We start from the raw sequence: 19,644 nt of genomic DNA on the forward strand, positions 1-19,644 counted from the left end.
AGGGCGGGATGAGCACGTGCAGCACTTCCTGACATCCGGGTCTCAGAGACGCTGGGGAGGGAACTAAGGGGCGGGGTCTCAGAGAGCCTGGGGAGGAGGTATAAGAGTCGGGGTGCCTGGTGAGCACAGGAGAGAATCTCAGGTCCTGCATTGAGTCAAGGTGAGCACCCTGAAGGAGGACTCAGGGGAGCCTGGACCCCAGAAAGAGTTGGCTCTGGGAGGCCATAGGGTGGGATGACCACGTGCACTTCCTGACATCCGGGCCTCACAGGCGCTGCGGAGAGGGAGCACGGGTCGGGTTCTCACAGAGGCTATGGAGGGGGTATAAGGGTTGGGGAGTCTGGTGGGCACGGGAGAGAATCCCAGGTCCTCCGCGGAGTCAAGGTGAGCACCCTGAGGGAGGACTGAGGGGAGCCTGGACCCCAGAACAGAGTTGGCCCTGGGAGGCCATAGGGCGGGATGAGCACGTGCAGCACTTCCTGACATCCGGGTCTCAGAGACGCTGCGGAGGGGGAACAGGGGGCGGGCGGGGTCTCAGATAGGCTGCGGAGGCGGTATAAGGGTCGGGGTGTCTGGTGAGCACGGGAGAGAATCCCAGGTACTCCGTGGAGTCTAGGTGAGGGCCCTGAGCTAGGACTGAGGGGAGCCTGGACCCCAGAACAGAGTTGACCCTGGGAGGCCATAGGGCGGGATGAGCACGTGCAGCGGTTCCTGACATCCGGGTCTCAGAGGCGCTTGGGAGGGGGAGCACGGGGCAGGGTCTCAGAGAGGCTGGGTAGGCGGTATAAACGTCGGGGTGTCTGATGGGTACGGGAGAGAATCCCTGGTCCTGCGTGGAGTCAAGGTGAGATCCCTGAGGGAGGACTGAGGGGAGCCTGGACTCCAGAACAGAGTTGGCCCTGGGAGGCCATAGGGCGGAATGAGCACGTGCAGCACATCCTGACATCCGTGTTTCAGAGACGCTGCGGAGGGGAAGCACAGGGCGGGGTCTCAGAGAGACTGGGGAGGCGTTATATGGGTCGGGGGTCTGGTGAGCAAGGTAGAGAATCCCAGGTCCTGCGTGGAGTCAAGGTGAGGGCACTGAAGGAAGACTGAGGGGACCCAGGACCCCAGAACAGAGTTGGTCCTGGGAGGCCATAGGGCGGGATGTGCACGTGCAGCACTTCCTGACATCCGGGTCTCAGAGACGCTGCGGAGGGGGAGCACGGGGCGGGGTCTCAGAGAGTGTAGGGAGAGAGTATAAGGGTCGGGGTGTCTGGTGGGCACAGAAGAGAATCCCAGGTCCTGTGTGGAGTCAAGGTGAGGGCCTTGAGGGAGGACTGAGGGGAGCCTGGACCCCAGAACAGAGTTGGCCCTGGGAGGCCATAGGGCGGGATGAGCACATGCAGTACTTCCTGACATCCGGGTCTCAGAGACGCTGGGGAGGGGGAGCACAGGGCGGGGTCTTAGGCTGGGGAGGCGGTATAAAGGTCGGGGTGTCTGATGGGTACGGGAGAGAATCCAAGGTCCTGCGTGGAGTCAAGTTGAGGGCCCTGAGGGAGGACTGAGGGGAGCCTGGACCCCAGAACAGAGTTGCTCTTGGGAGGCCATAGGGCGGGATGAACAGCTTCAGCACTTCCTGACATCCGGGTCTCAGACACCCTGGAATGGGGGAGCACGGGGCGGGGTCTCAGCGAGGCTGCAGAGGGGGTATCAGTGGCGGGGTGTCTGGTGGGCACTGGAGAGGATCCCAGGTCCTGTGTGGAGTCAAGGTGAGGGCCCTGAGGGAGCACTGAGGGCAACCTGGATCCCAGAGCTGAGTTGGTCCTGGGGGGCCGTCACGTGCAGCACTTCCTGACATCCGGGTCTCAGAGAAGCTGGGGACCTGGGGTAAGGGTCGGGGTCTCATGAGCGCAGAGGGTAAAATGTCAGGCCCCTGGTGGACTAAGGTTAGGGCCCTTAGGCAGGACTGAGGGGACCCTGAGGGAGGACAAAAGGGACCCACCAGATCACCGCCCTTGCAGGTGGCCGTGGGAGGCCCCGGGGCGGGATGAGCACGGTAGGCCTGTCCTGACGTCCTGACGTCAGGGTCTCTGAGAGACTGGAGACCTGGTATAAGGAGCAGGGACTCACACTGGCAGACGGGACAATCCCAGGTCCTGCCCAGAGTCCAGCCTGCACACGAGGAAGGAAGGACTGAGGACGTTAGACCCCAACACAGGGAGGGATCCTTTGCCCTTCCACGGGGGCCTTGGAGGCGCCAGAGCACGGTCAGCAGATGAGATGTTTCCTGACCTCTGGGTCGGGGTCCTCAGGAGGTCAGGTGTTTGGTGTGAGGGGTGAGCCTTCAGGTCCGCAGAGGGTGGACTCCCAGGACCCCGAGGGAGGACTGAGCGGACCCCCAGCCCTGGAACAGGGGCCTCAACAGAAACCTGCCCCTGTGGTCAGCGCTGGGAGGCCAGGCAGGATGTGAGGAGGAGGTGAGGACCCAGCATCTCTCCATCCTAGGACCCTCGGGAGGCCCTGGGCAGGTGCGGCCACCTGTGGGGCCCCCTCACTGCTTTCTGTTCAGATTCGGGGTCCCGTTCTGAGTTTCTCCTCCGGCCTGCAAAGGGGAGGGTCCAGGCCCTTAAGGGGAAGAGTGAGCACGACGAGCGAGCCCCGAGGGGACCACCCACCCCAGAACTCAGAACTGGGGCACCTCACAGAGTCCGGCCCAATCCTCCTACCAGCACCGAGGCCCAGAGCTGTGCCACAGTTTACACAAGAGGTGCGCCCTCCATTCCTCTTACAGGGGCTCCAGGAACCGGGAGGCGAAGGCCCAGGTCTGAGGACCGTGTCCTCAGGGCACAGAGCAGAGGAGGCCCAGGCAGCGCCAGAAGTCAAGGGGAGGTGCGTGCCCTGAGCGTGTACCCAGGGGCTCCCGCTCCCAGAACAGAGGGCACCCCACAACATCCAAGTCACCCCCATTGCCCTGTCAGCCCCAGAACCTGGGGCTGTGCTGGCTGCACCCTGAGGAGCCCGCTCATTTCCTTCTTCAGGTTGGCAGGGGACAGGCCGCCCAGGAGGAGCGCCCCTGTCAGGCCCGAGGGCAGCCCTTAAGAGGAGACCTGTAAGTGGCCTTTGTCAGAGCTGCCCAGGGTGCCTTTCTCTGCCGAGGCCGCTCACACCCCCTCTCTTCCCCAGGTATGAGGTCCCCGCCTGTCACCCATGCCCACACTCCCGTGGGCGGCTCGACCCCAGTGATCAGGTCCCCGGTCGAGATGAGTGAGCTCCGCCAGCCTGAGGCCGACCTTCAGGCCCCAGTCCCGGCCCAGGGTCCGGTGGAGGCGCCGCTGCTGGGGGCTGCGGGGGAGGAGGCCGCATCCCCCTCGTCCTCCGCCTCCCCTGGCGCCCCCTCCTTCTCCGCCTATGGCGATCCCTTGCCCCGCGAGGCACTTGCTGTGCTGATGGCTGACCTGGTGGCGTTCCTGCTCCTCAAGTTTCGTACCGGGGAGCCGACCTCCGAGGCGGAGATGCTGTGTACGTTCCTCCGGGAGCATCGGGACCACTTCCCCGAGGTCTTCAGCCTCGTTTGCGAGTGCCTGCAGCTGGTGTTTGGCGTGGACGTGAAGCAGGTGGACCCCCGCGAGCGCACCTACGTCCTGGTCCCCACCCTGGGCCTCACCTGGGATGCAGTGCTGCACGACTGGCAGTGCACGCCCGAGGCCAGCCTCCCTGTGCTGGTCCTGGCCATGGTCACCCTGTTCGGTGACCGCGCCCCTGAGGAGGAGGTGTGGGGAATGCTAGGCACCCTTGGGTTTTGTGGCGGGAGGGAGCTGCTCACCGAAGTGTGGGTGCGGACGGGCTACCTGAAGTACCGGCAGGTGCCCCACAGCGACCCTGCCCGCTACGAGTTCCTGTGGGGTCCCCGGGCCTACGCGGAGGCCAGCAAGTGGCAGGTCCTGCAGCATCTCCTCAGGATCAGTAGCATGGATCCCAGGTTCTTCCCATCCGTGTCTGCAGAGAGCGTGAGCGATGAGGAAGAGGGAGCCTCAGCCAGAGCAGCAGCCAGTCCCACGTCCAGCAGCTTCTCCCGTGGGGCAGGAAGGGGGGCTGATCCTTCACTCTGAGTTTGAAGAGGGAGCGGTCAGCCTTCTAAGCAGTGAGAGCCGGGCGAGTTGGGGGAAGCCGGTGTGCAGCATTTTGGGTTCCTGTTGTGTATGTTGACATGGACTTCCATGTCTGTTTTCTTTAGGAATTTTTCAGATGTTGGTTCTTTGAATAGAAGACTAAACAAGCTTCAGTGTCTAACTTTGTGTATGACGTTAATCCCACAGGTATTTGCACTAATTCAGTTCAAGAACAAGAGTTTTGCTGTTTTGTAAGAGAGGTTGGGAAATCTCCCAGTTCGTTTTGTGACCGTGTACAAGATAACAGGGAATTGGAATCAGAACTGCTCTGGAAACGTGGAAGTACTTAGCAGTGATATAGATGGGGGAAGAAATAGAAAAATAAAAGCCATTGTTGTTCCAATTCTTGCTTCCCTGTCTTGTCTGTCATTCTGTAAATAAAACGAACTATCTCTGTTGAGTTGGATTTGCACGGGTATTTTAAGAAAGTAGGAGAAGGTTCATCGGCGTCAATCAGCCCCCTGCCCACTGGCTTGTTTATTCCGCAGACCTCCACGGAACCTCTGCTCTCCGGAAGGGCCTGTGTTAGTAGCGGGAACGCTAGGAAAAGCAGGACACACCCACACCTAGAGTGATGGTCTAGGAGCCACTGTCACATGAGGAAGGTGGTGAGACGTCCCCTAAGTCCCACAGAATAAGACAACATGGGACGAGGCGGTGGGGCTCCAGGAGCGAGCCCTGGAGTGTTAAGTGCCCCGAGCCAGGGCACTTTGGGCCTTCGGGAAGTGGGGGTTCCTTCTGTGGGAGGTGATGGTGATGAAGCTGGGCGGTGGCAGCAGCCAGACATGCAGAGGGTGTGTCTTGGGTTGGAGGGGAAAGTCTGAAATGGGACATTGCTGTGAGATGTCCTTCTGGGTCATGGATAAAGCCGAGAGAAATCTCGCCCTGGGGCAGGAAGGAAGGGGTGCTGGCTCTTGTTGCATTGCAGTGGGCCACAGTGAAGGGGTAGGTGTTTCATACCCGCCATCTGCAAGGATTTCCAGAGAAATGAGAGTCTTGCTCTTTGAAGCCCTGCTCGGTATTCCCGGGGCTGGCCCTCCTCTCCCTGCCCTGGCAGAGCCAATTACCCACTGTATGGAAACGACCATTTTAGTCACCTGGAGTTTACTTTGGCCACTTGTGAGCAAGGTCTAGATTTCAGTGGGATGAAATGAATGAAAATAGGCGGTTTGGAAGAAGAGAGGCTGCCAAAGTAGAAAGGAGTTGCCGTGTGACTGGAATCCTGGGAGCTTTGCGTGAGCTGCCCCCAGCTGGGGAAATCACCACCCTTCCCTCCATGCCGACACACACACACATCCAAATTGAATAATATATCCTGCAGGAGTTAAACACACAGAACAGCAATTTTGACTGGTTTTCTATTCCGTTTCCTATGGAGCTGCAAATTCTCTGAGATGTCATGAAAAGAAAGCAATTTCCAGAGGAGAGAAGGACAGAGTCTGGGATCAGAATAATACTAGAAATAAGTCCTAGCCACTAAGAAGCAACGTCCGCCAGTGTCCCCGCGTTCAGGCAGGCGCAGAAATATGGCGGCATCAGAGACCCACAGTTTTGGGCTGTGACCTGGCATCGAAAGGAAGGAGCAACTTCTGGGCCTAATGGGATTGGGAGGTCACTGCAGTGGGAGGTGCAGACGGCGCCGGGGGCTAAAGAGGCAGCCCTCCCTGCTGAGCGCCGTACGACAACGTGAACATTACGTGGGATCCTGGATTTGAAGCACCTGCCATATAGCAGGTGGGCACTTGGAAAAGGTGGAGAATTTCAGGGCCAATGTAACCTGCTCAGACACTCCTGCCGGAAAAGAAGGGGATTTTGTCATCACAAATGGTAAGCCCTGCTTTTGTTGAGCCTCTACTAGGCAGTGTGGCATTGGAGAGCCGTCAGGTGCTCGTCCCCATCTTGTCTTCCTCTCCTCCCCGCACAAGTGGGGACACAGCACTGCCAGAGTCCTCTTCACTTAGGAGGGGTCATGTGATGACCCTTTGCCACTGAATTCTGAGCAGAAGCATTTTTGTCACGGCCATCTGTATCGAAGGCACACCGGGGTCGGCGGTTAGTCCTCAAGCCATGACAACACAGACACAGACCACTGTGTTTCCTCCCCCAGGGTCTTAAGTCCTGCACCTTTGACCCTTAGATGTGAGATGCCAGACTCTGTGCCTTTAAGGCCCTGGGCAGGGTTGGAGGTGTTCCAGAGAGAGGCTGCCCCACAGGGAGCTGGCGGAGGGCATTTCCCTCACGCAACCCGCACCCTTAGGTCCCTGAGCTGCACCCATCCGTCCCCGTGGGGCTGTGCTGAGTCTCTGTCAGGAGGGCAGCCGCCAGCTGCCGAACGGCCCCGCTGGGGTCGGGGGCATCCTCGTGGTGCCCAGCCCCGAGTCCCCCTCAGGGGTGACCCTGCTGCTCACAGCGCCCACTCTGTCCGGAACCTGGCCTCAGTCTGCACAGCCTGGCTTTTGCCCTGCCTGTCCCCCGACTAAGAGCCGCTTAGGCCCCGGTCCTGATGACCTCGTGCATGTATGTTTATCTGAAAGTCCCAGAGAAGCATCCCCCCCCCCACCAATATCATGGTTCGGGTGGAGCTGGCAGGACGTGATGTAGCCACTCGGTGAGCCTCCTCGTGGTTGGTAAATGATAATCATTGCCGCGGGGATGTGGGGTGAATCTCTGTGCTTCCGACTTATTTTGAAATCATTCCCTACGTAATGCCCAAATGTTTGAGTACACTGATGGCCTTCTGAATGTGACCGTGAGGTTTTGGTTTTTGAGCCTGAGTGCGAGAGGCACAGGCATGTCCTGTCAGCCACCCGCAGAGCCGCCTAGGACTCTGGTGTCCCCGATCAGGGTGTTTGAGCAGAGGGACAGGCTGTAGCAGATGGCAGGGGTGGTCCCCAGGACGCTCCCCCAGGCCCCAGCCACCCGCAGACCCGCATGAGGGTTTGGAAAGGAGCCAGGCAGGAGAGGGCTTTGGGGTCCCGGTGATGCAGGCTGTGAAGAGGGTCAGCCGCCCCAGAGAGGTGGAAGGAACAGCACCCACCAGATCCCATCTGACCGGCCCTGGGCTGGCCGGGGGAGGCAGGTGGGAGCAGATGCCTCTGCCGGTGAGCTGCAGCCCTGGACCCCAGCAGGAAATGGGTGCTCTTGGGACAACGGGTGCTCCAGGACCAGAGCCCCGTGGGGCACTGCCAGGGGAAAGCAGGGATTCCTAGTGCCCGTTCGTGCAGTGAACTGACTGATGGGGGACAGTGCTAGCCCAGGGACAGCCGTGGCAGGCAGCGCAGCAGCGGCCGGGACACGCCAAGAGCGCCCCAGGGACATTCAGGGAGGCACTTTTCAGGGGGGCAGCAGCACCCTCCCCAGTAGACTGTGGACGAGCACACACCACCCCGGCACCCAGCCAGTCCTGACCAGGGCGGGGCAGGGCACACGGGAGCTGCTGCCCGTCAGCGGGAAGCTCTGACGTTCTCTACGTGCGCTGAGCCTGCCCCCTGAGGGGCTGGTGTGAGTCGTCTCAGCCGTGGCCCTGTTTCCCGAGAAGCCCCCATTCCCCAGCCCCAGCTAAAGTCTGCTCTGAGCTCCAGCCTCCTTGGCAAAGGGCTGACCTCCTGCCTGGCTCTCGCCTACCCTCCTCTGTGGCAAATATCGCCGGCTGCTGCTTTAGGGGCCTTTGTGAGCAAGTGCGGGGGCCCGGGCCTGTGCCTGTCCGTGGTCCCTGAGCTGGGGCTGGGCACAGGGATAGGGCTGGGTTGGTGGCGGGATGCAGGGTGTGAAGCCAAGTGACATTCAGAAGACAGCAGCAGGGTGTAAAGCCACGTGTGAGCAAGCATCCAGGAGGAGGTGCATCCGCAGGGCGCTGAAGGGCACAGACACTCACACCCCGTGGGGATGCCGAGAGTCCAGCAGCCCGGTGGTCCCCGTGCTTTGAATGCAGGCTTGCCGCCTGCCTGACAGCCAGTGTGCCCGGGGAAGTGAGCCTGCAGGAGAACGTGGGGCCACCACGCCGCTGGGACAGAAGGGAGCAGAGTGGGCAGTGGAAGGAGAGAGCAGGGCCCAAGCCTGAGCATAGGAGCCGCCTTCAGAGGGCCGTGCCTCGGACCCCCACGTCCAGGACCCTTCTCCATCCTCACGCCCTCAGTCCTAGACCCTCACCCTCCTCCCTGGCCCTCGTGTCCATTTCACGAGAGATGGTGACCTGATGGGGCTGGGGAGGCCACGTGGGCAGAATCCAGTGTCAGGCTCCCATGGGCACTAATGCCTGGCTTCCCTGTGTTTTCTCCATTATGTGGCCTGAGGCATCCGGTAGTAGGACCCCGTGGAGGACGGCTGAACTCCCTTGACTGTTGGGGAGACAGGTCAGGCCAGTGCGGGGATGGGGCTTTGCACACATATGATGCTTAGCTTCAATAAGAGTCCTTCTAGTGACAAGCTGATCAAATCACGGAGACTCCCTATGCCTCGATTTCTCCATCTGTAAAATGGGCCTCCTAATAGTACAAGGCAAAAGCATCGGTGTGGGTTTCCCCATGATGTGACCTGCTTGTAAAAAGCCTGGGCCAAATGAAGTGGTCGGTGGATGTAGCTCTTGTTACTGAGCGTGTAAGAAAGATGCGCCCTCCCCCATGTTGTGAGGATTCCCAACCAGTAAACGCCTTGTGATCCCCGCGTACGTGGATTAGCGCAGTTTTTCTTTTCTCGTGAAAATTTGTTGTCAGGATGCTTGGGCTCGCCTTCCTCTTCTTCTCGCTTGTCCCTGTTCAAGATGAGGCTGTTGATTTGAGGTGTCGCCTCCATTGGAACAGGAGTGTTTGCAGCTTTAGGTCCCAAGTGCCTCTTTGGCCGCGTGCCATAGGTCCTGAGGGCTTTGGTATGTGTTTTCTTCATTTCAAAGTATTTTCTAATTTCCCTTGTGATGTCTTGTACGTTCCCTGGGCTACTGTTATGGACTGAACTGCGTCCCCCCAAAATTTGCATGTTGAAGCCCTAATCCCCTAGAACCTCAGAATGTCACTGTGACTGGAGTTAGTGGTTCTTAGGTTGAAATGAGGCCATTAGGATGAGGTCTAATCCAAGATGGCTGGTGCCCTTGAGGGAAGAGCGGATCAGCACACGCAAGGAGAGAAGGCAGGGGCTGGGGGTGCGTGCACAGAGGGTGACCACGTGAGGGGCGGTAAGAGCACGGCCACCTGCAACCAAGGAGACCGGCCACAGTACGAGCCACCCCTGCTGGACCCTCCCTCTCGGCCTCCTGGTCGGAACCACCGTGAGAATCTGTGTCTGCTGTTTCAGCCCCTCACCCTGTGCTGTGGGATTTGGCATCGTCCCAGACTAATGCGGTTATTTGGGGACACACGGCTCAATTTCCCTCTATTTTCAGATTTCCCACATTTCCTTCTGTTACTGAGGTCTAATTTCACTCTATTTTGGCCAGAGAACATACTTTGTATGATTTCAGCCCTTTTTTTTTGTATCCCCTTAAGTTTACTGAGGGATGCTGTGTGGCCTGACGCGTGGAGTACCCTGGAGAACGTTCTAGGTACGCTTGACGAGCACGTGTCTATTCTGTTCTTGGGGCTAATAGTCTACACATGTCATGAGACCTAGTCTTTGTACAGTGCTGTTCAAATCTGTGATTCCCTTACTGCGGTGCTGTCTGGTCGCTGTACCCATAATGAAAGCAGGCTGTGTTAGTCTGCTTAGAGCTGCCATAGCAAGGTCCCACAGAGGAGGTGGCTAAAACTACAGAAATGTACTGGGTACCAGTCCTGGTGGCTAGAAGTCCAACCTCAACTTGCTGGAAAGTGCAGTTTCAGGTGAGGGAAGGCGTCTCTTTCTGGCTCACAGACAGCTGGTTTTCTCTTGGTCCCTCACTTGGCTGCTTCTCTGCACAGGTTGGGGGGGGGAGGGAGGGAGGGAGGGTGAGAGAGAGAGAGAGAGAGAGAGAGAGAGAGGGAGTGATAGAGGGGAAGGGAGGAAGGGAGAGAGAGAGAGGGGAAGGGGGAGGGAAGGAGGGCAAGAGAGAAGAGAGGAGGGAGGGAGAGACAGGGAAGGGAGAGAGAGATAAGGAGCAGGGAAGGAGGGAGAGAGGGGGAGGGAGGGAGAGAGATAAAGGGGGGGCGAGGGAGGGAAAGAGAGAGGGGGAGGAAGGTAGGGGGAGAGAGAGAGAGAGAGAGGGAGCGGGGAGAGGGGGGCAGAGGGGGAGGGAGGGATGGAGAGAGAGAGGGACGGAGGGAGAGAGAGGGAGGGAGGTTGGGAGGGTGGAAGAGAGGCTGAGGGAGGGAGGGAGGGAGGGAGATCTTCGGTGTCTCTTCCTCTTTTCCAAAGGACGCCACTCTTGTCGGACTAGGGTCCCACCCTTGTGACCTCATTTAACCTTACTGACTTCCCCAAGGGTGCTATCTCCAAATACATGCACCTTGGGATTAGCACTGCAACAGGTGGACTAATGGTTGGGGTGGGAGCTGGGGGATCCATTTGAATCCATCACAGGGGGGACCGAAGTCTCCCACTTCTATTGTAGACCGGTTTCCTCCGTCCCTTCTGTCCATTTTTGCATCGTTCATTTGGGGCACTGCTGTTGGGCTGCTCAAGAGACCCCCCTGACGTGCACTAGCTGTGGCACTGTGACAGACGGGAGTGGCAGATGGGGCCACCCCTCACCCGGGCAGACCCGGGGCTCCTCTGGCTGCTGGTGCTTGGATCATTCCTGGTACCTTGGGTCTACTTCCCGTCCTCCCCCAACCCACCTTTTTTTTTCTTTTCTGTGTTTTTGGCCACCCCACAAGGCTTGGGGGATCTTAGATCCCCGACCAGGGATTGAACCCGGGCCACCGAAGTGAAAGCATAGAGTCCTAACCCCTGGAACTCCAGGCAATTCCCGCTCCCCGCCCCCTCCTTAGCAGTGTTTGGGAGGGGATGTCGCCCTATCGCTGTGACAGCCAGAGAGTCCTGGCCAGGTCCCCCAGCCCATCCCCCACACGTGGAGGCAGCAGCTGTGAGCTGGGGGTGCGCCCTGGCCTTCAGTGCTCTGTACACACCACTGGGCACTGACCACAAGGACTCGCGGTAGAAGCTCGACACCCCAGCGCCCAGAGGGTGGTGGAGCATGGTGCCCTTGAAGGGTTTAGCTCGAAAGGCAAGGAAAAGAGAACCAGGAAAATGTCTCCAGACGCAGGACCCGCAGTGAAAAGCAAACCTCAATCCTGCTGTCCAGACACCAGAGAGCACCCCCAAACTGAACACCCGCAGGCCCCTGCCAGGGACCGTCACCTCCACACCTGTGCGTCTCAGGACAGTAAGGGCTCTTTTCAGGCCTCTGACCAGGGGAGGCCTGAGCTCTTCTCATCTGTCAAATCGAGACCCTGCTGGACACGACGCCCCCGCAACTGTGAAGCCGCGGGTGCCAGGGCCTTCCTTGTGCTTGTCAAGCCCTTGAAGGGTCTTTCTAGTGAGTGGACACAGGGCGTCTGAGGGGCTTCTCCAGGTGTCTGCTAGGTGCCCGCACTGTGCCGGGGGTGGGCTGTCACCTGTCATCGTTTCCTGCTGAGGGGACTCAACTGCTCAGCCACGCCCAGGACGGAGGCGCCAAACACGTGTTGGGTGGAACATCGCTCTCATGGCCCCGTGCTCTTTATTGCCCTGCAAGGTTCTGGCCGCGTCACCACCTCCGTGTGTCTGCAGGGTCTGCCTGGTCAGGGTCCTCTGTGGGCCTGCCTGGAGGGGCCGGGTATTCCAGGAAAGAGTGGGAGCCCACGCAGCGATGGCAGAAGTGGCTCAGCGGCCAACGGATCAAGGTCAGGGAGGCGGCAGGCCTGGCGGCCACCTCAGGCATCCAGGGTGCACAAGAGGCAAAAGCGCAGACCCCGGGAGCTGTGCGGGGGGGCAGGCTGAGGACTTGCGGGGGCGTGGCGGCCAGGCCCGGCACGGGCCAGGGAGGACTCATCTGGGCGGGAGGCCAGGCGCAGCAGAGCCAGGGGACCTCGGCTGGCTGGGCCACCTCTGCCAGGACAGGGACTAGAGGGACCAGAACCTGCGCGCTGGGATGCGGCGCGGGGGGCTCGGCTGCTGTCTGAGGAGGGGCCGGAGCGACAGAGTCAGTCCTGGCCAGGGCGGAGGCATGGTCGAGTTGCGGGTAGCTCGGGGTCCCCTGGATGTGCTCAGGATACGGTGGGAGGCCGTGCTGCGGCTCCGCGGCGCTGGGCGCCGGGCGGTGCCCCGGGGCTGCCGGCTCGCCGTCCACCTGCCCGGATGCTGGTTTAGTGTGCACTCTCGGCTGCATCCTCACCAGGAGGTGCGGGCAGTCTCTCTGGAACAGGGGACTGTGGTAGAAGTGTAACTGAGGTCGCAGTTGAGAGAGGAAAGGAAACCCCGAGTCACAAAAGAGCTGCTCGCAAGCAGCAGCCGCCTGGCTGGGCCCCTGGGCGCCCTCCCCCAGCCGACCCAAGGCCTCTTTGCAGAGAGCGGGACCCGGTCCCAGCAGGACGCTGGGCCCCAGCGTTTACACCCCCGAGACTCGCTCACTCACCATCACCTCTCGCCCTTGGAAAAGGACTGAACGTGGCCCCTTAGTATGAGCACAAGGCCCACGAAAGGGGACGTGGCGTTTGCAGGTACGAGACTGCAACAAGGTTCGGTAGCTTTCTAAGGAAGTGTCCGAATCGCCCCCTGGCCAGCGCCTCCAGGGGCCAGACCGGGGACGCTGACTGCTTGCCAGGAAGGGACCTGCGCCCCCACTCAGGTGATGCTCTGGAGCTATGGGAGTCAAGGGGGCACACAGACCTCCCCCCTCCCCCCGGCGGGCCACTGTCCCCGAGCAGGAGGACGGGAAGGGCCAGCAGTGTCCTCTTGTCCCCCGGTGTGACTGCGTGTCAGGCACGAGCGGCACTGCCCACGTGTCAGGAGTACAGGATGACGCCTTGCCCGCGTGTGCTGTGAAATGATCACCACAGGGGGTCCAGTTCACACGCATCACCTCACACAGACACACCAAAGGGAAAAGGAGGAGGGAGAGAAGTGACGTCCCTGTGCTGAGAACGCTTCGGGTCCCCCCATAACAACGTCCCAACACAGCGCACGGCACTGCCAGCTCCGGCCGTCACGCCGGTCCCCAAGTACCACCTTTAAAGGAAGCTCTCCCGACACGCCTGCCGCCGTCCCAGGCGGCCCGGGGGTTGGCACCCGCCCCCCACCCCAGGGCCCAGCGGCTCAGCCCCTGGAGAGGGCTCCTCCCCCGCCGTCCCCCGCCCTCCTTACCTCGCTCAGGACGTGGGCTGGCCGCTCCTTCGTGGACAGGTTGGTCACGCAGCGGGACGTGTGCATGTCCTGGTGTACTTTGCTGAATCCGTAGAGGTTAAGCTGGCGGATGAAGCTCTTCATACATTCTGTCTTGAACACCTTGTCTACGCCGTCCCTGTCCAAAACCTCCTTTTGAAACAGCGGCCTGTTGATGCCTATGCAAGTCCCGTCCTCATTCCACCAAATGGACGCAAAGTGACTGCTGTTGACGATCGTCCACAGCTTCCTGGGAAAGGGGTGGAAGAGCAGGCTGCCTTCCCACACGGCCTCGCAGGCGGGGCGAGGCCTTTTCAACAAAGGCTCTTCCGTCAAATCCTGGAAAGCGGCTTCTCCAGGCAGCAGCCTGAGGTCGGGTTGCCCCGCGGGCACGGGCTGGTCCAGGGCGAGGGACTGGGGGGTGCAGCTCCCTGAGCCGAGGGCCGGAGCCGCTGTGTCGGGAGGAAGAGGCGCCTCGCCGAAGCCGGGCGCCCTGTCCGCGGCGGGGCCCTTCTCGTCCGCAGCCATGCGGAGCGCGGCGTGTCCCTCCGCCACGTAAACGGGACAGTGCAGCGCGGCCGGCGGCACCCTGGGCTCACACTCCCGCTCAGCCCCTCACAGAAGTGCTCCGGTGGCTCGGGGGTGACATCACAGCCCAGCCAGCAAGTGACATCATAAAGGGCAGGCCCATCAGCATGTCAGCCTCCTGCTTCACGCCCGTCATCGCAGGGGGCACGAAGACACTCGTGCACGGGTGCAGAGCCACAGGCCGAGCGCTCGTGCAAACCGGGCACGGCCTTCTGGTCCCAGAGCCCCCGGGCCAGGCAGACGTGCACGGACCCACGTGTGACCCACGAGGTCAGAGGTCATCCTGTGTGTCCCCTGGCCTTCCGGGCCGTACACAGCACCCATGATTTCAAGCACGAGCATCGTCCGAGACGCGGCCCACTGTTAAGGGCACTAAAACTTTACAATTCACCTGTGAACTGGAAGAAAAACCCTCACGATGTCTGGGTCTGCAAAGTGCCTACCTTACCCTCTCCCTGGAGAGGTGTCCCATGGGTGCTGAGCAGGAATCGGACTCTGGACCCCCGCCCTCACCCGCAGCAGCCCTTTCCCTCCATTGCCCACAGCAGAGGCCAGACTCAGATGAAACGTTCAGGGAAATTTATTAAACAGAAACATTGACTGAAACCATTGAACAGAGGGCATAACAACACACAGAGGAACTTCTAATGGCCACCGGAGCTCACGGGTTCCGGGCCCCCCCAGGGTCCTCAAAAAGGTGCCTCCGCTACACCCCACCCGGCGGCCCTCCATCTCCCCACAGTCTCCCTTCCTGAGGGCCCCGCGGGTGGCCTCTCGCCAGGAAGATGGGCGCCGGCCATGCCCGCTCCCCCCAGGGCAGACCCTCCATTTCTGGCCCACATGCCCGGGGCCCGGCCCTGCCCTATGGCGGCCACAGGACAGTCCCACAGCAGGGCGCGCGCCACCGAGCCGGGGACGTGGAGTCCCGAGGAACAACGGGGTGGCCCGGCAGAACCCAAGCCCTGGGGGGCCTCCTGCAGACCTCCTGCAGCCACGGTCAAGGTCTTCCTTCCCAAGGTCCCAGGTGGGATCCCAGGTCCTGGGCTGGGCGCTGGCTGTGACCTCGTCCATCCCGTCCTTCCCGCCAGCTCCTGGGACTGGGCTCGGGGTCTCCACGCCGCGCAGGGTTTGGGGGAACTGCTCAGAGGGGAACACATGCACATTTCCACAACAACAGGCAGCGCTGGGCCTGAATCTATGCCCAGAAAGCACACGTTGAGCTCACGACACTGGCCCACAGAGACCAGAGCCTTGGCTGGCACGTGGCGCACCTCAGGGCTCTGCGGGGGGGCGATGGCTAGGGTGTGTGTGTTGGGGGGAGGGGAGCGGGGGCTGGGGGGTTCCTTGACACCTGGGTCCCTCTGGGGCCTAGAGGGACACATTTGGGCTTGCCAGTACAGGGAGCAACCCGCCCCAGGGGATGATGAATAGGGGTCCCCTCTCAGGAGGGAGGCCCAGGCACCTTGAGTGGCCCCTAATATGGGGCCAGTAGGCTGCCAGGCCTGGCCTCCCCTGCCTGCAAGCCTGGGGGCCCCGGGACCTGCTGAGCCTACTGGCCCGAGGTGGACCCCGGGGGGCTCATCTCTGCAGCCCCGTCCTCATTTCCCGGCTCTTCTGGGATGGGCTTGAGCCCCTCCTCGGGGCTCTCCTCGGCCTCCTGGCCTGCTGCCTGGGCGAGGCCCTCTGGCTCCCAGCCAGGACCTCCTGGGGCCACCGGGGAAGCACTGCCCATCCGGCCAGGCATGGGGACTCCGGGGGCATCTGAGGGTCCTGCCTGACCTAGGCCCGCAGGGGCGGCAGCACTTCCATCTTCCTGAGTGGTCGCGGACGCCTTGCTGGTCTCCCCAGGGCCAGGGGCTGCCCTGGCGGCACCATGGTCTTCAGGGGCTGCCCTGGCGGCACCATGGTCTTCAGGGGCCGCCTCGCCAGCCTTGGCAGTGCCGGCAACTGCCGCACTGGCCTCCTCATGTGCCGGGTGGTCCTCGGTGCTCCGTTCCTTGGAACGGGCGGCCTGGGCGGTGGCATCTTCACCGGCCGGGGAGGCCTTGGTGCCATGTGCAGTGGTGCCTGCGGTGATGGCCTCATGGGCCGGGGCGGCCTGGGCGGCTGCTGCCAGGACTCCAACGTCCACACGGGCCTCTTCCTGCCCTGGGAAGTGCTCCCTGCTAGCCGGGTCGGCCTCCCAGGCCTCGGTCTTCTGGATGAGCCGCAGTATCCCCGCAAAGCCGGGAGGCCTCCTCGTCAGCCGCATCGTCCTCAGCGTGTCCCGGAGCGTGTCGTTCAGCCGGGCCCGCATCAGCACCTGCCGGGCGCGCGCCTGGTCCGCCATGGCCGGGTGGATGGCCCCCTTCTCCAGGGCCGACTGCAGCAGGCCTTCCAGGCGCATCACGTACGCAGAGAGAGTCTCCTGGGGCCGCTGGGCACAGGTCACGAACTTCAGAAGAGCGCTCCCCCGGGGGTCCTTGTTCCCAAACACCTGCACCAGCGCGGCCAGGCAGTCCTGGGCAGCCAGCTCGGGATCTTCCGCCAGGAGGCCGCGCAGGAGGTCCAGCGCGGGGCCGCGCAAGCTCTCCACCAGCCTCCTCCTCCTCTCCCTCTCAGACACATGGCGCCACAGGTGCAGCATGTCGTTGGCCTGCTCCAGCCAGCTCTCAGAGGACTCTTCCCCGTGGCCCGGCTCTTCCATCCCAGAGAAGGTTCCCAGCTCCTGGTAGCCCATGCTGTGTAGCACGGGCTGCAAGGCCTGCCTCCACTGCTGGGTCCCGGGCCCTGCCTCACCCATGGCGCCTGCCGCTGTCACAACTGCTTCCTCAGGCGCAGTCATTGCCTGGCCTGTGGGTCCTGCCATACTCAGAAGTCCTGCCACGCCTGCAACATTTCTGTAACCTGCAGCTCCTTCCTCATCTGACTCAGCTCCTGCTTCACCTTCAGCTCCTGCTTCACCCTCAGCTCCTGCTTGACCCTCAGCTCCTTCCGCACCTGCAGCTCCTTCCTCATCTGACTCAGCTCCTGCTTCACCTTCAGCTCCTGCTTCACCCTCAGCTCCTGCTTCACCCTCAGCTCCTTCCGCACCTGCAGCTCCTTCCTCATCTGACTCAGCTCCTGCTTCACCTTCATCTCCTGCTTCACCTGCAGCTCCTTCCTCACCTGCAGCTCCTGCCTCACCTGCAACTCCTGCCTCACCTGAGGTTCCGTCGTCACCTGCAGCTCCTTCCTCATCTGACACTCCTGCTTCACCTTCAGCTCCTGCTTGACCCTCAGATCTTTCCCCACCTGCAGCTCCTGCCTCACCTGAGGCTCCCTCCTCACCTGCAGCTCCTTCCTCACCTGCATCTCCTGCCTCACCTGCAGCTCCCTCGTCACCTGCAGCTCCTTCCTCACCTGCAGCTCCCTCGTCACCTGCAGCTCCTTCCTCACCTGCACCTCCCTCACCTTCAGCTCCCTCCTCACCTTCAGCTCCCTCCTCACCTTCAGCTCCCTCCTCACCTGCACCTCCCTCCTCACCTGCAGCTCCCTCCTCACCTGCACCTCCCTCCTCACCTGCAGCTCCCTCCTCACCTGCAGCTCCTTCCTCACCTTCAGCTCCCTCCTCACCTGCACCTCCCTCCTCACCTTCAGCTCCCTCCTCACCTGCACCTCCCTCCTCACCTGCAGCTCCCTCCTCACCTGCACCTCCCTCCTCACCTGCAGCTCCCTCCTCACCTTCAGCTCCCTCCTCACCTTCAGCTCCCTCCTCACCTGCAGCTCCCTCCTCACCTTCAGCTCCCTCCTCACCTGCACCTCCGTCCTCACCTTCAGCTCCCTCACCTGCACCTCCCTCCTCACCTTCAGCTCCCTCCTCACCTGCACCTCCCTCCTCACCTTCAGCTCCCTCCTCACCTTCAGCTCCCTCCTCACCTGCACCTCCCTCCTCACCTTCAGCTCCCTCCTCACCTGCAGCTCCCTCCTCACCTTCAGCTCCCTCCTCACCTGCAGCTCCCTCCTCACCTTCAGCTCCCTCCTCACCTTCAGCTCCCTCCTCACCTGCACCTCCCTCCTCACCTTCAGCTCCCTCCTCACCTGCAGCTCCCTCCTCACCTGCACCGCCCTCCTCACCTAAGGCTTCCTCCTCACCTGTGTCTCCCTCCACACCTGCGGCTCCCGCCTCCCCTGCAGCTTCCTCCTCCCCTGCAGTTCCTGAGTGACCTGCAGTTCCTGCCTCACCTGCCCTGCCAACCACTGCTTGTCTCTGGGGCTGCGCAGGGAAATTGGGTCTATCCTGTGAATCACCATCAGGGGCCTGGGGCAGGCAGACCACAGTCCAGGGCCCTCCCTTGCCTGGTATTTGGCGGGGAAGCAAGCTTCGATTTAAACACTCAGCAAACTCGACCAGGGCAACACTCGACCCCAGCTCCTTTCTGTAGACCTTGCCCAGCACTCAGTACCTGCCCAGGGAACACAGGGCAGCCTGCACAGCCTCCTGGAATTCCTGGTCTTTGCAGTCATCTGGGATTCCCAGGATGAGCAGAGATCGCTGAGCGTTCACGCCCATCGACCTGCACCAGTCCCGCAATACCGCCAGAGCCGTCGCCATCTTCGAGGACCTGAGGGTAGGGGGAAGCGATCAAACAGGTGTGCACAGGCTGTTGAAGTGTGGGAATCGGCCTGTGGGTGCAAAGAGGAGAGGATCATGTTTGTGCCACACAGCCCACCCTAGTGCCCCTCACAGCAGCAGCCTGGAGCACCTCCCTGCCCTGTTTGGTTTGTTTGACTTTAGGAAACTTTTTAAATAAATTACATTTATTTACAGGATAGAAGGCTAGGGACTTCCCTGGTGGCGCAGTGGGTAAGAATCCACCTGCCAGTGCAGGGGACACAGGTTCGATCCCTGGTCCGGGAAGATCCCACAAGCTGCGGAGCAACTAACCCACGCGCCGCAACCACTGACCCAGCGCTCTAGAGCCCACGAGCCACAACTACTGAGTCCACGTGACACAACTACTGAAGCCCACATGCCTGGAGCCCGTGCTCTGCAACAAGAGAAGCCACCGTAATGAGAGGCCTGCGCACCTCAACGAAGAGTAGCCCCCGCTCGCTGCACCTAGAGAAAGCCCGCGCGCGCAACAAAGACCCAACGCAGCCAAAAGTAAAAATAAAATTTAAAAATAATAACAAAAGAGCACTTGTTGCGTACGACTCAAGAAACAATAATAAAATAAAATAAAATAAAATAACGTTTTAAAAAAAGACAGATAGAAGGCTCGTCACCTTTTCTACATTTCTGGCCTCAGCTTTAGGAAGCTGCCTTTTTCCCAAGGAATGTTTCAAGTCTTCCAATTTGTTAGCATAAACATTTGCATAATATCCCATAATATTCCCCTATATCCTCTTTTTTAATGTACATCTGATCCGTAACGTTGGCCCTCTTTCATTCCTCATATTGGTGATCAGCGTTCTTTCTATTTTTCCGTGATTCATCGTTCTAGGACTTTCTCGGTTTCCTTGCTCTTTTGAAAGAAGCGCATGGCTTTGTTCATCGTGTCCATAATTTGCTTTCTATCACTGATTTCCTCTCTTAGCTCTCTTATTACTTCATTTTATGTTTCCTTTGCTCTTCTTCTTCTAGCATCTCTAAATGGACTGTTAGCTCACTGATTTT

The 19,644-nt window shown here is 60.6% G+C and overlaps 4 protein-coding genes across 4 annotated transcripts in view; 2 read left to right on the forward strand and 2 right to left on the reverse strand.

Moving 5' to 3' along the window:
- The window catches only part of TEX28 (testis expressed 28), a 44,744-nt gene that overhangs the window by 12,220 nt on the left and 12,880 nt on the right, over positions 1-19,644 (forward strand). The window contains 1 exon segment of the mRNA XM_089903952.1: positions 4,247-4,266. Coding sequence (XP_089760078.1) covers positions 4,247-4,266 — 20 coding nt within the window.
- On the forward strand, positions 3,195-4,570 carry LOC149744124 (melanoma-associated antigen 8-like). Its single transcript, XM_089903953.1, has one exon. It carries the CDS (start codon positions 3,243-3,245, stop codon positions 4,089-4,091), a length of 849 nt encoding a protein of 282 aa, XP_089760079.1. The 5' UTR covers positions 3,195-3,242; the 3' UTR covers positions 4,092-4,570.
- On the reverse strand, positions 11,608-13,946 carry LOC149744125 (heat shock transcription factor, X-linked-like). Its single transcript, XM_089903893.1, has 2 exons — positions 13,401-13,946; positions 11,608-12,645 (listed from the first exon to the last, which is right to left on the reverse strand). Exons 1-2 carry the CDS (start codon positions 13,944-13,946, stop codon positions 11,806-11,808), a joined length of 1,386 nt encoding a protein of 461 aa, XP_089760019.1. The 3' UTR covers positions 11,608-11,805.
- LOC149744126 (uncharacterized) lies at positions 14,127-18,678 on the reverse strand. The gene is given in 1 exon segment (XM_089903951.1): positions 14,127-18,678. A coding segment is annotated over 1 exon segment (3,024 nt). The 5' UTR covers positions 18,580-18,678; the 3' UTR covers positions 14,127-15,555.

The sequence above is a fragment of the Delphinapterus leucas genome, chromosome X (assembly GCF_059928025.1).
Source record: "Delphinapterus leucas isolate spDelLeu-1000000601 "Yukka" chromosome X, BTC_Dleu_Yukka2, whole genome shotgun sequence".
Lineage (NCBI taxonomy): Eukaryota > Metazoa > Chordata > Mammalia > Artiodactyla > Monodontidae > Delphinapterus > Delphinapterus leucas.

What these genes read in the sequence shown, in the direction of transcription:
- LOC149744125 (XM_089903893.1), bottom strand. Translation starts at nt 13,946, where the DNA reads ATGGCTGCGGACGAGAAGGGCCCCGCCGCGGACAGGGCGCCCGGCTTC. An exon ending in CAGCCCACGTCCTGAGCGAG is followed by an intron (nt 12,646 to 13,400) that starts GTAAGGAGGGCG and finishes TCGGGGGTGTAA; the next exon opens with ACGCTGGGGCCCAGCGTCCT.
- LOC149744124 (XM_089903953.1), top strand. Translation starts at nt 3,243, where the DNA reads ATGAGTGAGCTCCGCCAGCCTGAGGCCGACCTTCAGGCCCCAGTCCCG.